Raw genomic sequence first — 15,959 nt, forward strand, 5'->3', positions numbered from 1 at the left:
TCTGTGTGCATTCCAGGCAACATGTGTGCCATTTCCACAGCCTGCCATAGAGTTCCTCGATTTGGGATGCCCCTGCACCTCCTGTGTTGGTGACGTTCCAGTGTTGCATTCTGCCACTCCCTAAGGATGATGAAGCATTTCAGCTCTCTTAAACAGTTTGAAGTCACAGTACATCCAGAACAGCCATATGGGGTTGAGGGGCCCACAGCTGCATTAAGAGTGTTGGATAGGATTGGTGGTTCTGTGGATCATTAGCAGTTCATTAGTAGCTGTGTACATGTAGACCTGGTGATGGTGCTGAGTTGCAGGAGCTGTGGTGGGTGGTAGTGCAGTCAAGTTGGCTGTGTGATGGGGTGTTGCCTCAGAGTTTAGTGCAGAGAAGCATTGTGGGTGTGACCAATGCAAGGACCCTGGAAGAGGGAGTGTGTCGTGTCAACCTGGTCCTTGGGGCAGGGACATCCTGTTGGAAATCAGCCATTCCCTTTGGGTGTCCTGAAGGTGCAGTGTGTGCATGTGGACTGAATGGAAGGGAGGAAGCCCATGTCTTGAGTTCCTTTTCCTAGGTTGGGAAGACTGCCTCTGGCCTGATGCCATTTTTCAGATCTACGGGTTGGCCATTGCAGAGATGCCATTCAGGGCTGATTGTGATTGGTTTTCTGCCAGGTGAGCCTCAGCTGTGAATGGGGCCAGAGATGGGGGCTGGTCAGGATACCAGATGCTCCATGAGGAGGTGCGTGTGCTCAGACCAGGGGTGGTAGCTGTTAGGTGAATGACCTCAGGCCTGGTCCTCATGGCCCTGAAGTCAAAATTCACAATCTACTGATTGCAAGCATTGGTCTTGAGCCTTTGGGTTATGGGTGGGCTTCAGGTCTGGAGTCTGCAGACTCTGATTACCTGTTGCAGTGTTGGGAAACACATGTGCATGAGGGAGACAAACTCAGACACTCACACTATCAAACACGTGTGCACAGCCACAGGCAGAGAGACATAGCAACAGCCTTCCTAGGTGTCAAGACTTCCTAGGTGTCTAGAAAGTGACACGGGACAGGTATATTCATTCAAATGGAGGTCCATTATGGAGGCCAAGAAGAAGCAGGCATGTGTGTTGCCCTGTGGAAAGAATGACGTTGAGATACCAGTGACTCTGGTCTCATTTCTGAAGTGGGCATTTGATTTCTTTACACTTCTCAGGGGCAGTTATCATGGGACATCTGCCATATGCTGGCAGGAAGATGGTCAGTTCTTCTGGGACACAAAGGCCCCCAGAGTCCTGAAGTCATTATGGCCTGGCCTCCATGGTGCACCACCTGCTGGTGGATGGCTCAGGATGGTAAGGATTCCTCTGCCCCGCGTGCTGAGTGGGGGTGTCTTTGGGAATTCCAAGACTTGCAAGGAGCTGTTTCTTACCAGGCCGCTGAAAGCATGGCGAATTCCATGCCTAAAATGAATGGCTGTGCCCATTGCTTACTGGTGTAGCTCTGGGTTCTGCAGGGTTCCAAAGGTCTTTAAGGCCATCAGCTCACCCACTGCCTAGCCTGTGATTATAGATGTCCTGCCTCTTTGCGCTGTGCTTGGATCGATGATAAGTCCAAGAAAAAAAAATCATTCCTTGGAAAAGCTGAACAAAATGAGTGAAAACTCATACCGTCGCTCTCATCAGAACTGAGGTCCAGCACATTGCCTCCCCCGGGAGACTGTTAGGAGTGAGGTATAAGGAGAAGCAGGTGTATGAGTTGTTCCTTGGGCAAGATTGACATTGACGTGACCAGTGGGCCTGGGCTCATTTCTCAAGTGTGCATTTAATATATTTGCACTTCTCAGGGACAGTTGCCTTGAGAGGCCCACCATGTGCTGCCACAACAGATGGTCGATACTTCCAAGCAACTGAGTCCCCATGGAGTCATGCTGGCGGGTGGCTCAGGACGGTAAGCATTCCTCTGTCCCGCGTGCTGAGTTGGGGTGTCTTTGGGATTTCAAGACCTGCAAAGAGCGGTTTCTCAGTAGGCCACTGATGGCATGGTGACTTCCACTCCTAAAGTGAATGGTCTGTGCCCATTGCTCAGTGGCATGGCTCTGGGTTCCGCAGGGTGCTGAAGGTCTTTAAGGTCATCAGCTTTCCCACTGCCCAGCCTGTTGTTTCAAATGTGCTCCTTCTTTGCAATGCACTTGGATCGATGATGAGTCCCCGAAAAAAACATTCCTTGGAAAAGCTGAACAAAATGAGTGAAAACTCATACCGTCACTCTCATCGGAACTGAGGTCCAGCACATTGCCTCCTCAAGAGACTGTAGGAGTGAGGTAGAAGGAGAAGCAGGTGTACGAGTTGCCCCTTTGGAAGGACTGACATTAACCTGAACTTGTTCCTCAAGTGTGCATTTGATATCTTTGCACTTCTCAGTGACAGTTGCCTTGAGAGGCCTGCTGCGTGCTGCCACAACAGATGGTGAATTCTTCTGAGCAACGGAGTCCCCAAGGAGTCGTGGAGTCATGTGGCCTGGCATCCATGGTGCACCTCGTGCTGGCGGGTGGCTCCGGACGGTAAGGATTCCTCTGCCTTTAGTGCTGAGTGTGGGTATCTTTCTGATTTCCAACACAGGCATTGCCCAGCCTGTGGTGTCAAATGTCCTGTGTTTTCAAATGTGCTTGGATCGATGATGAGTCCTACAAAAAAACATTCCTTGGAAAAGCTGAACAAAATGAGTGAAATCTCATACTGTCACTCTCATCGGAACTGAGGTCCAGCACATTGCCTTCCTTGTGGACTGTAGGAGTGAGGGACAACTTCACAGATTCCCATAGGTTCCACCACCCAGGGCTTCCACAGACCAACATTTCCCATCGCTCGCTCATTAGGAACATTCCCTTTGAGTCAGGTACATAGGTGGAAGAGTCCTGGGTAGAGTAGTTGATCTGTGATGGCGGGGCAGCCTTGGAAGTGGATGGCAATACCACAGGTCGGGAGTGTGCTCCTGGTCTTGGCTTGGTGAGTTCCCAGGAAGGGGACACAGACCATGCAGTGGGATTCCCTGTGATGGGACTTGGTTCTAGTTCTCTTTCCAGACGAGCATAAGGCGCAGGCCACAGGCAAACCTTCGTACTGATTTTTGATGAGCTGCCCACAGGGGGGTTGCAATGGTGATGGAGGACAGTGTGTAGCATAGGGTGTTGCAGCAGATAGCCAGGTCCTCTGTGACTTTTCACACAGGCTCCCTGGCAGGGATTTCTTCATTCCCTAAGCCATGAGATATCCCTGGTGCCATGGCAGAATCCCGGGCTGGAAGGCACCCTATAGAAGAGGCCGTAGGTGGTTTACGTGGACATGTGTGTCATCAGCAGCCTTCGGTTTTTGTTAGGTGGTGATGAATTTGCATTAATTTCTCTAGTGAAGGACAAGTTGGCCATCTGCGGTCTTAGAAGGCATGTCCCAGAGGATATGAGGGTAAGGATTTTACCCCAGGCCCTGGGTCTCTTGCAGTCTTCCTGACAGTGTAGTGAGATCCACCATTGTGCACATCTTCCTGGAAATGGTCTCTTGATCTGCCTTTGATGGGCGGCCAAACCTGCTGCAGTGCATGTGAGCAAATACTGCTCTGGATCCTCTTTCCCACTTGGAACACAGCTTCCATCCTAAAGGTGTTCAGAGAGAATGGGCCCTAGCCCTGGACTCTCCTCCCGTGGGCATCAGTCACACAAGGGGCTATCCATGGACGTCCATGGGCATTTCAGGCAACACGTGCCATTCCAGCCTCCTGCCATAGAAAGTTCCTTGACTTGGGATGCCCGTGCACCTCCCATGTTGGTGATGTTCCAGTGTTGCATTCCGCCACTCGTAAGGCTGAGAAACGTTTCAGCTCCGTTAAACAGTTTTAACTCACAGCACACCCAGGACAGAGACATACCATGTTGAGGGTCCCACAGCTGCAATAGGAAAGTTGGAAAGGATTGGTGATTCTACAGATCGCAGTTCATCAGTAGCTGTGTACATGTAGACCGGGTGATGGTATTTAGTTGCAGGAGCTGTGGTGGGTGGTAGTGCAGTCAACTTGGCTGTATGATGGGGTTTTGCCTCAGAGTTTGGTGCAGAGAAGCCCTGTGTGTGACCAGTGCAAGGACAGTGGAAGGCAGTGTGTCCTGTCAGCCTGGTCCTTGGGGCAGGGACATACTGTTGGAAAGCAGCCATTCCTTTGGGTGTCTTGAAGGCACAGTGTGTGCTTGTGGACTGAATGGAAGGGAGGAAGCCTGTGTCTTGAGATCCTTTGACTAGATTGGGAAGATTGATTGCCTCTGGCATGATACCATTTTTCAGACCTACAGGTTGACCATTGCAAAGACAACTTTCAGGGCTGGTTGTGGTTGGTTTTCTGCCAGGTGAGCCTCAGCTGGGAGTGCGGCCAGAGATGGGGTCTGGTCACGATATCAGATGCCCCATGGGAGGTGTGTGTGCTCAGACCAAGGGTGGTAGCTGTTAGGTAAGCGACTTCAGGCCTATGTCCTCATGGCCCTGAAGTCAAAGTTCACATCCAACTGATTGAAGATCTTTGTCTTCAGCTTTCGGGTTATGGGTGCGCCTCAGGTCTGGAGGCTGCAGACTCTGATTTCCTGTTGCGATGCTACGAAACACATGTGCATGAGAGACACTAACACGCACAGCAATACTATCACACACACACACACACACATACACACACACACACACAGAAACTGGGATGCACAGCCACAGGCAGATAGATGCGGTAACAGTCTTCGTAGGTGTCTAGATTTCCTGGCTGTGTACAAAGTCACGTGGGTCAGGTATATTCATAAAGACAGAGGTCCATCATGGAGGCCAAGGAGAAGCAGGCATGTGAGATCCTCTGTGGAAAGAATGGTGCTGAAGCGAGAGTGAACCTGGGCTCATTTCTCAGGTGGGCATTTGATTTCTTTACACTTCTCAGGGTCGGTTATCATGGGACGTCTGCCATGCGCTGGCAAGGAAGATGGTCAGTTCTTCTGGGCCACAAAGGCCCCCAGAGTCCTGGAATCAGTATGGCCTTGCCTCCATGGTGCACCCCTGCAGGTGGATGGCTCAGGACGGTAAGCATTCTGTGCTGAGTGGGGGTGTCTTTGGGATTTTCAAGACCTGCAAGTAGCGGTTTCTCAGCAGGGCACTGATGGCATGGCGAGTTCCACTCCTAAAGTGAACGTTCTGTGCCCATTACTTAGTGACATGGCTCTGGGTTTTGCATGGTGCTGAAGGTCTTTAAGGCCATCAGCTCACCCACTGCCCAGCCTGTGGTGTCAAATGTCCTGCGTCTTCACAATGTGCTTGGATTGATGATGAGTCCCCCGCAAAAAAACATTCCTTGGAAAAGCTGAACAAAATGAGTGAGAACTCATACTGTCGCTCTGATCAGAACTGAGGTCCAGCACATTGCCTCCTCAGGAGACTGTAGGAGTGAGGTAGAAGGAGAAGCAGGTGTACAAGTTGCCCCTTGGGCAAGATTGACATTGATGTGACCAGTGGACCGGGCTCATTCCTCAAACATGCATTTTATGTCTTTCACTTTTCAGGAACAGTTGCCTTGAGAGGTCCACCATGTGCTGTCCTGACAGATGGTCAATTCTTCTGAGCAACGGAGTCCTCATGGAGTCATGGAGTCAGTGTGGCCTGGCATCCATGGTGCATCTCATGCTGGCGGGTGGCTGAGGACGGTAAGGATTCCTCTGCCCCTAGTGCTGAGTGAGGGTATCTTTTGGATTTCCAAGGCTGGCATTACCCAGCCTGTAGTGTCAAATGTCCTGTGTTTTCAAATGTGCTTGGATCGATGATGAGTCCTACAAAAAAAACATTCCTTGGAAAAGCTGAACAAAATGAGTGAAAACTCATACCGTCGCTCTCATCGGAACTGAGGTCCAGCACATTGCCACCCCTGGTGACTGTAGGAGTGAGGGACAACTTCACAGATTACCATAGGTTCCACCACCAAGGACTTCCACAGACCAACGTCTCCCATCGCTCGCTCATTAGGAACGTTTCCTCTGAGTGAGGTACATAGTTGGGAGAGTCCTACGGGGAGCAGTTGTTCTGTAATGGCGGGGCAGCCGTGGAAGTGGATGGAAATACCACAGGTCTAGGGGAATGTGCTCCTGGTCTTGGATTGGTGAGCTCCCAGGAAGCGGACACAGACCATGTGGTGGGCTTCTCTGCGAAGGGACTGGGAATGGTCTCTTGATCTGCCATTGCTGGGTGGCCCTACCGGCTGCAGTACATGTGAGCAAATACTGCTCTGGATCCTCTCTCCTACTTGGAAATTAGCTCCCATCCCAAAGGCGTCCACAGGGAATGTGCCCTGGCCCAGGACTCTCCCGTGGGCATCACTCACACATGGCGCTATCCAAGGAGGTCGGTATACATTGAAGGCAACACCTGTGCCTTTCCAGCAGCCTGCCATAGGGGGTTCCTGAACTTGGGATGCCTGGGCACCTCCTGAGTTGGTGATATTCCAGTGTTGCATTCCACCACTCCCTTAGGTTGATGAAGCATTTCAGCTCCCTTAAACAATTTGAAGTCACAGCACATCCAGAACAGCCATATCATGTTGAGGGGTCCACAGTTGCATTAGGAATGTTGGAGAGGATTGGTGGATCTATGGATCACAATCCTGAGTAGCTGTGTACATGTAGACCTGGTGATGGTGCTGAGTTGCACGAGCTGTGGTGGGTGGTACTGCAGTCATGTTGTCTGTGTGATGGGGTGTTACCTCAGAGTTTGGTGCAGAGAAGCCCTGTGAGAGTGACCAGTGCAAGGACCCTGAAAGGGAGTGTGTCCTGTCAACTTGATCCTTGGGGCAGGGACATTATGTTGGAAAGCAACCATTCCCTTTGGGTGTCCTGAATGCGCAAGTCATGTATGTGGACTGAATGGAAGGTAGGAAGCCTGTGTCTTAAGGTCCTTTGACAAGGTTGGGAAGATTGCCTCTGTCCTGATGCCATTTTTCAGACCTATGGGTTGACTGTTCCAAAGATGCCCTTCAGGGCCGATCGTGGTTGGTTTTCTGCCAGGTGAGCCTCAGTTGGGCATATGGCCAGAGATGGGTTCTGGTCACGATATCAGATGTACAGTGATGAGGTGTGTGTGCTCAGATCAGGGATGTCAGCTGTTAGATGAGTGACCTCAGGACTATGTCTTCATGGCCCTCAAGTCAACGTTCACATCCACTGATTGAAGACCCTGGTCTTGAGCTTCGGGTTGGGCGGCTTCAGGTCTTGAGGATGCAGACTCTAATTGCCTGTTGTGGTGTTGGGAAAGACATGGGCATGAGGGAAACAAAGATAACCACTCGTGCACACACAAACAGACGTGCACAGCCACAGCCAGAGAGATGCAGCATCAGGATTCCTAGGTGTGTAGAAAGTGACAGCTGAGGTGTATTCATAAGGATGGAGGTCCATCATGGGGGCCAAGGAGAAGCAGGCAAGTGAGGTGCCCTGTGGAAGAATGGTGTTGAAGCGACCAGTAATCCTGGGCTCGTTTCTCACATGGACATTTATTTCTTTACACTTCTCAGGGACAGTTAAGGTGGGACGTCCCCCATAGCCTGGCAAGGCAAGGAAGATGGTCAGTTCTTCTGAGCCACAAAAGCCCCCAGAGTCCTGGTGTCGGTATGACCTGGCCTTCATGGTGAGCCCGTGCTGGTCGATGGCTCAGGACGGTAAGCATTCCTCTGCCCCGCGTGCTGAGTTGGGGTGTCTTTGGGATTTCAAGACCTGCAAGGAGCGGTTTCTCAGCAGGCCACTGATAGCATGGCGACTTCCACTCCTAAAGTGAACGGTCTGTGCCCATTGCTCAGTGGCATGGCTCTGGGTTCTGCAGGGTGCTGAAGGTCTTTAAGGTCATCAGCTTTCCCACTGCCCAACCTGTTGTTTCAAATGTCCTGCTTGTTTGCAATGTGCTTGGATCGATGATGAGTCGAACAAAAAAAACATTCCTTGGAAAGCTGAACAAAATGAGTGAGAACTCATACCGTCACTGTCATCAGAACTGAGGTCCAGCACATTGCCTCCCCTGGGCACTGTAGGAGTGAGGTAGTAAAAGCAGGTGTACGAGTTGCCCCTTTGGAAGGACTGACATTGACGTGAGCAGTGGACCTGGGCTCGTTCCTCAAGTGTGCATGTGTTATCTTTGCACTTCTCAGTGACAGTTGCATTGAGAGGCCCACTGCATGCTGCCACAACAGATGGTCAATTCTTCCAAGCAACGGAGTCCCCATGGAGTCGTGGAGTCAGTGTGGCCTGGCATCCATGGTGCACCTCGTGCTGGCGGGTGGCTCACGACTGTAAAGATTCCTCTGCCTGTAGTGCTGAGTGAGGGTATCTTTTGGATTTCTAAGAAAGGCATTGCCCAGCCTGTGGTGTCATATGATCTGTGTCTTCACTTGTGCTTGGATTGACGATGAGTCCTACAAAAAAAAAAACATTCCTTGGAAAAGCTGAACAAAATGAGTGAAAACTCATACCGTCACTCTCATCGGAACTGAGGTCCAGCACGTTGCCTTACCTGGGGCCTGTAGGAGTGAGGGACAGCTTCCACTGATTCCCATAGGTTCCACCACCCAGGCCTTCCACAGACCAATGTCTCCCATTGCACGCTTGTTAGGAACATTCCGTTTGAGTGAGGTACATAGGTGGGAGTCCTTTGGCGAGTAGTTGATCTGTAGTGGTCTGGCAGCCGTGGAAGTGGACGGAAATACCACAGTTCTAGGGAATGTGCTCCTGGTCTTGGCTTGGTGAGCTCCCAGGAAGGGGACACAGACCGTGTGGTGAGATTCCCTGTGAAGGGACTGGGTCCTACTTTTCTTTCCAGAAAAGCATAAGGCCCAGGCCACAGGCAAACCTTGGTAACGATTTTTGATAAGCTGAGGACAGGGGAGGACAGTGTGTAGCATAGGGTGTTGCAGCAGATAGCCAGATCCTCTGTGGCTTTCCACACAGGCTCCCCTGCAGGGATTTCTTCATTCCTGAAGCCATCAGATGCCCCTGTTGCTTTGGTGGAAGCTGGGCCATAGGGTACTGGAAGGAAGAGGCAGTAGGGGGCTTACATGGCCATGTGTGTCATCAACAGTCTTCGGTTTTTGTTAGGTGGTGATGAATTTGCATTAATTTCTCTAGTGAAGGACAAGTTGGCCAGCCGCGGTCTTAGAAGGCATGTCCCAGAGGATACGAGGGTAAGTATTGTACCCCAGGCCCTGGGTCTCTTGCAGTCTTCCTGACAGTGTAGTGAGATCCACCATTGTGCACATCTTCCTGGAAATGGTCTCTTGATCTGCCCTTGATGGGCGGCCCTACCTGCTGCAGTACATGTGAGCAACAACTGCTCTGGATCCTCTTTCCCACTTGGAAAGTAGCTTCCATCCTAAAGGTGTCCAGAGGGAATTGGACTCTCCTCCCGTGGGCATCAGTCACACAAGGGGCTATCCATGGATGTCCGTGTGCATTTCAGGCAACATGTGCCATTCGAGCCTCCTGCCATAGAGAGTTCCTTGACTTGGGGTGCCCGTGCACCTCCCATGTTGGTGATGTTCCAGTGTTGCATTCCGCCACTCGTAAGGCTGAGAAACGTTTCAGCTCCGTTAAACAGTTTTAACTCACAGCACACCCAGGACAGAGACATACCATGTTGAGGGTCCCACAGCTGCATTAGGAAAGTTGGAAAGGATTAGTGGTTCTACAGATCGCAGTTCATCAGTAGCTGTGTACATGTAGACCGGGTGATGGTATTTAGTTGCAGGAGCTGTGGTGGGTGGTAGTGCAGTCAACTTGGCTGTATGATGGGGTTTTGCCTCAGAGTTTGGTGCAGAGAAGCCCTGTGTGTGACCAGTGCAAGGACAGTGGAAGGCAGTGTGTCCTGTCAGCCTGGTCCTTGGGGCAGGGACATACTGTTGGAAAGCAGCCATTCCTTTGGGTGTCTTGAAGGCACAGTGTGTGCTTGTGGACTGAATGGAAGGGAGGAAGCCTGTGTCTTGAGATCCTTTGACTAGATTGGGAAGATTGATTGCCTCTGGCATGATACCATTTTTCAGACCTACAGGTTGACCATTGCAAAGACAACTTTCAGGGCTGGTTGTGGTTGGTTTTCTGCCAGGTGAGCCTCAGCTGGGAGTGCGGCCAGAGATGGGGTCTGGTCACGATATCAGATGCCCCATGGGAGGTGTGTGTGCTCAGACCAAGGGTGGTAGCTGTTAGGTAAGCGACTTCAGGCCTATGTCCTCATGGCCCTGAAGTCAAAGTTCACATCCAACTGATTGAAGATCTTTGTCTTCAGCTTTCGGGTTATGGGTGCGCCTCAGGTCTGGAGGCTGCAGACTCTGATTTCCTGTTGCGATGCTACGAAACACATGTGCATGAGAGACACTAACACGCACAGTAACACTATCACATACACACACACATACACACACACACACACAGAAACTGGGATGCACAGCCACAGGCAGATAGATGCGGTAACAGTCTTCGTAGGTGTCTAGATTTCCTGGCTGTGTACAAAGTCACGTGGGTCAGGTATATTCATAAAGACAGAGGTCCATCATGGAGGCCAAGGAGAAGCAGGCATGTGAGATCCTCTGTGGAAAGAATGGTGCTGAAGCGAGAGTGAACCTGGGCTCATTTCTCAGGTGGGCATTTGATTTCTTTACACTTCTCAGGGTCGGTTATCATGGGACGTCTGCCATGCGCTGGCAAGGAAGATGGTCAGTTCTTCTGGGCCACAAAGGCCCCCAGAGTCCTGGAGTCGGTATGGCCTTGCCTCCGTGGTGCACCCCTCCGTGGCTCAGGACGGTAAGCATTCTGTGCTGAGTGGGAGTGTCTTTGGGATTTTCAAGACCTGCAAGTAGCGGTTTCTCAGCAGGGTACTGATGGCATGGCGAGTTCCACTCCTAAAGTGAACGTTCTGTGCCCATTACTTAGTGACATGGCTCTGGGTTTTGCATGGTGCTGAAGGTCTTTAAGGCCATCAGCTCACCCACTGCCCAGCCTGTGGTGTCTGATATCCTGCCTCTTCACAGTGTGCTTGGATCGATGATGAGTCCCCCCCAAAAAACATTCCTTGGAAAAGCTGAACAAAATGAGTGAGAACTCATACCGTCGCTCTCATCTGAACTGAGGTCCAGCACATTGCCTCCTCAGGAGGCTGTAGGAGTGAGGTAGAAGGAGAAGCAGGTGTACAAGTTGTCCCTTGGGCAAGATTGACATTGATGTGACCAGTGAACTGGGCTCATTCCTCAAACGTGCATTTCTCTGCACTTCTCAGGGGCAGTTGCCTGGAGAGGCCCGCCATGTGCTGCTGCAACAGATGGTTGATTCTTCCAAGCAACGGAGTCTCCTTGGAGTCATGGAGTCAGTGTGGCCTGGCATCCATGGTGCACCTCGTGCTGGTGGGTGGCTGAGGACGGTAAGGATTCCTCTGCCCCTCATGCTGAGTAAGGGTATCTTTCGGATTTCCAGGCATTGCCCAGCCTGTGGTGTCAAATGTCCTGTGTCTTCAAATGTGCTTGGATCGATGATGAGTCCCACAAAGAAATAAAACATTCCTTGGAAAAACTGAACAAAATGAGTGAAAGCTCATACCGTCACTCTCATCGGAAGTGAAGTCTAGTACATTGCCTCCCCTGAGGCCTGTAGGAGTGAGGAACAACTTCACAGATTCCCATAGGTTCCACCTCCCAGAGCTTCCACAGACCAACGTCTCCCATTGCACGCTTGATAGGAACATTCTTTGTGTGTGAGGTACGTGGGTGGGAGAGTCCTGGGGGCAATGGCTGCTCTGTGATGGTATGGTTGTGGTGCAAGTGGACAGAAATACCACAGGTCTAGGGGAGTATGCTCCTGGTCCTGGCTTGTTGAGCTCCCAGGCAGGGAGACCTGGACCTCATGGTGGGATCTCTGTGCAGAGGGCTGGGTCCTCGTTTTCTTTATAGGACAGCATAAGGCCCAGACCTCAGGCAGACCTTTGTACTTATTTTTGGTTAGCTGAAGACAAGGGAGTGCCAAGGGTGATGGGGGACAGTGTGTAGCATAGTGTGTTGTGGCAGCTGGCCAGAGCCTCTTTGGCCCTCCACCCAGCGTCCCGTCATGGAGGCCTTCCAGTGGATTTCTTCATTCCCTGAGCCGTGAGATGCCCCTGGTGCCAGGTGGAAGCCTGGAATGGAAGGTCCCTCAGAGGAGAGGCAGTAGGGAGCTTACATGCTCATGTGTGTCATCAGCAGTCTTGGGCTGTTGTTCAGTGGTGATGGGCTTTCCATTGATTTCTCTAGTGGAGGACAAGTTGCCCAGCGGAGGTTGTAGAAGTCAGATCCCAGGGAATACGAGGGTCGGGCTTACCACCCTGGCCCTACGTCTCCTGAGGTCTTTCTCACACAGTAGTTGGCCTCAGTGTTGTGCACACCTTCCTGGAAATGGTGTCTTGGCCACCGTTGCTAGGTGGCCCCACCTGCTGCAGTGCATGGGAGCAAATCACTGCTCTGGATCTTCTTTCCTGCTTGGAAAGTAGCTCCCATCCCAAAGCTGTCCACAAGGAATGAGCCCTGGCCCTGGCCTTAGCCCAGGACTCTCCCGTGGGCATCAGTCACACATGGGGCTATCCATGGAGGTCTGTGTGCACTCCAGGCAACATCTGTGCCTTTCCATCAGACTGCCATAGAGAGTTCCTTGACTTCGGATGGCCATATACCTCCTGAGTTGGTGATATTCCAGTGTTACATTCCACCACTCCCTTAGGTTAATGAAGCACTTTAGCTCCCTTAAACAGTTTGAAGTCACAGCACATCCAGAACAGCCATATCATGTTGAGGGGCCCACGGCTGCATTAGGAATGTTGGAAAGGATTGGTAGATCTACAGATCGCAGTTCGTTAGTAGCCGTGTACATGTAGACCTGGTGATGGTGCTGAGTTGCAGGAGCTGTCGTTGGTGGTAGTGCAGTCGACTTGGCTGCGTGACGTGGTGTTGTCTCAGAGTTTGGTGTAGAGAAGCCCTGTGGATGTGACTAGTACAAGGACCCTGGAAGGGAATGTGTCCTGCCAACCTGGTCCTTGGGGCAGGGACATCATGTTTGAAAGCAGCCATTCCCTTTGGGTTTCCTGAAGGTGCAGTGTGGGCATGTGGACTGAAGGGATGGTATAAAGCCCATGTCTTGAGGTCCTTTGGCTAGGTTGGGAATATTTCTTCTGGCCTCATGCCATTTTTCAGACCTATGGGTTGACCATTGTACAGGTGCCCCCCAGGGCTCGTTGTGGTTGGTTTTCTGCCAGGTGAGCCTCAACTGGGAATGCTGCCAGTGATGGGGTCTGGTCCCATTGTCAGATGACCTGAGAGGAGGTGCGTGTGCTCAGAGCAAGGGTGGTAGTCTTAGGTGCATGACCTCAGACCTACGTCCTCATGGCCCCAAAGTCAGAGTTCACATCCAGCTGTTTGAAGGCCTTGTTGAGCCTTCGGGTTGTGGGGGGTACCTCAGGTCTGGAGACTGCAGACTCTTATCACCTGCTGCGGTGTTGGGAAACACATGTGCATGAGGGACACAAACACACACTCATACTGACACACACACAAACACGTGTGCACAGCCACAGGCATAGAGACATAGCAACAGGCTTCCTAGGTGTCGAGACTTCCTAAGTGTCTAGAAAGTGACACAGGTCAGGTATGTTCATAGAGATGAAGTTCCATTATGGAGGCCAAGGAGAAGCAGGCATGTGATTTGCCCTGTGGAAAGAATGGCGTTGAAGCGATGAGTGAAGGTGGGCCCATTTCTCAATCATGCATTTGGTTTCTTTACACTTCTCACGGGCAGTTATCTTGGGACGTCCCGCATATCCTGTAAAGGAAGATGGTCCGTTCTTCTGAGCCTCAAAGGCCCCCAGAGTACTAGAGTCATTATGGCCTGGCATCCATGGTGCAACCCGTGCTCAGGACGGTAAGGATTCCTCTGCCCCACGTGCTGAGTGGGGGTGTCTTTGGGATTTCCAAGACCTAGAAGGAGTGGTTTCTCAGCGGGGCTCTGATGGCATGGCGAGTTCCACTCCTAAAGTGAACGGTCTATGCCCGTTTCTCAGTGGCCCAGCTCTGGGTTCCACTGGGTACCGAAGGTCTTTAAGGTCATCGGTTCACCCACTGCCCAGCCTGTGGTGTCAGACATCCTGCCTCTTCAGATGTGCTTGGATCGATGATGAGTCTAATTAAAAAAAACATTCCTTGGAAAGCTGAACAAAATGAGTGAAAACTCATACCGTCGCTCTCATCGGAACTGAGGTCTAGCACATTGCCTCCCCCGGGGACTGCAGGAGTGAGGGACAAGGAGAAGCAGGTGTACGAGTTATCCCTTTGGAAAGACTGATATTGATGTGACCAGTGGATCTGAGCTTGTTCCTCAAGTGTACATTTGATGTCTTTGCACTTCTTAGGGACAGTTGCCTGGAGAGGACCACCACATGCTGCCGCAACAGATGGTCGATTCTTCCAGGCAGCGGAGTCCACATGGAGTCGTGGAGTCAGTGTGGCCTGGCATCCATGGTGCATCTCATGCTGGCGGGTGGCTCAGGATGGTAAGGATTCCTCTGCCCCTAGTACTGAGTGAGGGTAGCTTTCAGATTTCCAAGGCAGGCATTGTCCAGTCTGTAGTGTCAAACGTCCTGTGTTTTCAAATGTGCTTGGATCGATGATGAGTCCTACAAAAAAACATTCCTTGGAAAAGCTGAACAAAATGAGTGAAAACTCACACCGTCGCTCTCATCGGAACTGAGGTCCAGCACATTGCCTTCCCTGGGGACTGTAGGAGTGAGGGACAACTTCACAGATTTTCATAGGTTCCACCACCCAAGGCTTCCACAGACCAACGTCTCCCATCACACGCTCGTTAGGAACATTCCTTTTGAGTAAGGTACATAGCTGGGAGAGTCCTGGGGGGAATGGCTGCTCTATAATGGTGTGGCGGCCATGGTCACAGACGGAAATACTGCTGGCCTAGGGAAATGTGCTCCTGGTCTTGGCTTCGTGAGCTCCCAGGAAGGGATACCCAGACCTTGTGGTGGGCATCTGTCTGCAGGGGGTCTGGGTCCTTCTTTTCTATCCAGGAGAGTATAAGGCTCAGGTCTCAGACAGACCTTGGTACTGATTTTTGATGAGCTGAAGATAAGGGAGTGCCGGGGTGATGGGGGACAGTGCATAGAATAGGGTGTCGTGGCAGATAGCCAGAGCCTCTTTGGCCCTCCACACAGGCCCCCTGGTGGGGATTTCTTCCTTCCCTGAGCCATGAGATGCCCCTGGTGCCGTGTTGGAAGCCTGGGCCAGAAGGTACCCCAGAAAATAGGTGGTAGGGGGCTTACGGGGTCATGTGTGTCATCAGCAGTCTTAGGCTTTTGTCAGGTGGTGATGGGCTTACCATTAATTTCTCTAGTCTAGGACAAGTTGGCCAGTGGGTGTCTTAGAAGGCAGGTCCCAGAGAATACAAGGGTCAGCCTCGTGCCCCAGGCCCTGGGTGTCTTGTGGTCTTCCTGACAGTGTAGTAGGCTCCACCATTGTGCACATCTTCCTGGGAATGGTCTCTTGGCCTGCCCTTGATGGGCAGCCCTACCTGCTGCAGTGCATGTGAGCAAATACTGCTCTAGATCCTCTCTTCTTCTTGGAAAGTAGCTTCCATCCTAAAGGCGTCCAGAGGGAATGGTCCCTGGCCCCGGACCCTCCTCCTGTGGGCATCAGTCGTACAAGGGGCTATCCTTGGACGTCCGTGTGCATTTCAGGCAACACGTGCCATTCCAGCCTCCTGCCATAGAGAGTTCCTTGACTTGGGATGCCCGTGCACCTCCCATGTTGGTGATGTTCCAGTGTTGCATTCCACCACTCGTAAGACTGAGAAACATTTCAGCTCCCTTAAACAGTTTTAACTCACAGCACACCCAGGACAGAGACATACCATGTTGAGGGTCCCAC

At 51.6% G+C, this 15,959-nt stretch overlaps 1 protein-coding gene, 7 non-coding genes and 4 pseudogenes across 37 annotated transcripts in view; all 12 read left to right on the plus strand.

Moving 5' to 3' along the window:
• The window catches only part of LOC105722702 (uncharacterized), an 88,616-nt gene that overhangs the window by 15,386 nt on the left and 57,271 nt on the right, over nucleotides 1–15,959 (plus strand). For 16 of the 30 annotated variants that reach the window (XM_064367795.1, XM_064367794.1, XM_064367779.1 and 13 more), the window contains 9 exons: nucleotides 1,192–1,330; nucleotides 1,822–1,925; nucleotides 2,399–2,538; nucleotides 4,935–5,073; nucleotides 5,551–5,691; nucleotides 10,683–10,815; nucleotides 11,288–11,428; nucleotides 13,825–13,947; nucleotides 14,435–14,575. In XM_064367795.1, the coding sequence (XP_064223865.1) occupies nucleotides 1,192–1,330; nucleotides 1,822–1,836 (154 nt within the window). In that variant the 3' untranslated portion in view covers nucleotides 1,837–1,925; nucleotides 2,399–2,538; nucleotides 4,935–5,073; ... (3 more) ...; nucleotides 13,825–13,947; nucleotides 14,435–14,575. Of the gene's footprint in view, nucleotides 1–152; nucleotides 664–1,191; nucleotides 1,331–1,821; nucleotides 1,926–2,398; nucleotides 2,539–4,934; nucleotides 5,074–5,550; nucleotides 5,692–7,216; nucleotides 7,692–7,888; nucleotides 9,204–10,682; nucleotides 10,816–11,287; nucleotides 11,429–11,481; nucleotides 11,764–13,824; nucleotides 13,948–14,208; nucleotides 14,340–14,434; nucleotides 14,576–15,959 lie in introns of those variants that run through there. The other 14 variants (XM_064367790.1, XM_064367802.1, XM_064367788.1 and 11 more) reach the window with 13 other exon arrangements.
• Nucleotides 1,574–1,671, plus strand: LOC135271160 (small nucleolar RNA SNORD116; annotated as a pseudogene).
• On the plus strand, nucleotides 2,169–2,263 carry LOC135271143 (small nucleolar RNA SNORD116). Its single transcript, XR_010339252.1, has one exon. It is a non-coding gene; the product is annotated as a small nucleolar RNA SNORD116 (small nucleolar RNA).
• LOC135271154 (small nucleolar RNA SNORD116) lies at nucleotides 2,646–2,740 on the plus strand. The gene has a single exon (XR_010339263.1). It is a non-coding gene; the product is annotated as a small nucleolar RNA SNORD116 (small nucleolar RNA).
• Nucleotides 5,308–5,404, plus strand: LOC135271163 (small nucleolar RNA SNORD116; annotated as a pseudogene).
• On the plus strand, nucleotides 5,799–5,894 carry LOC135271146 (small nucleolar RNA SNORD116). The gene has a single exon (XR_010339255.1). It is a non-coding gene; the product is annotated as a small nucleolar RNA SNORD116 (small nucleolar RNA).
• On the plus strand, nucleotides 7,935–8,029 carry LOC135271159 (small nucleolar RNA SNORD116). The gene has a single exon (XR_010339268.1). It is a non-coding gene; the product is annotated as a small nucleolar RNA SNORD116 (small nucleolar RNA).
• On the plus strand, nucleotides 8,423–8,521 carry LOC135271162 (small nucleolar RNA SNORD116; annotated as a pseudogene).
• On the plus strand, nucleotides 11,050–11,145 carry LOC135271155 (small nucleolar RNA SNORD116). Its single transcript, XR_010339264.1, has one exon. It is a non-coding gene; the product is annotated as a small nucleolar RNA SNORD116 (small nucleolar RNA).
• LOC135271169 (small nucleolar RNA SNORD116) lies at nucleotides 11,531–11,630 on the plus strand (annotated as a pseudogene).
• On the plus strand, nucleotides 14,191–14,286 carry LOC135271157 (small nucleolar RNA SNORD116). Its single transcript, XR_010339266.1, has one exon. It is a non-coding gene; the product is annotated as a small nucleolar RNA SNORD116 (small nucleolar RNA).
• On the plus strand, nucleotides 14,683–14,777 carry LOC135271144 (small nucleolar RNA SNORD116). The gene has a single exon (XR_010339253.1). It is a non-coding gene; the product is annotated as a small nucleolar RNA SNORD116 (small nucleolar RNA).

The sequence above is a fragment of the Aotus nancymaae genome, unplaced genomic scaffold (genome assembly GCF_030222135.1).
Source record: "Aotus nancymaae isolate 86718 unplaced genomic scaffold, 86718_ANA_hifiasm-v0.15.2.pri h1tg000075l, whole genome shotgun sequence".
In the NCBI taxonomy this organism is placed as follows: Eukaryota; Metazoa; Chordata; class Mammalia; order Primates; family Aotidae; genus Aotus; species Aotus nancymaae.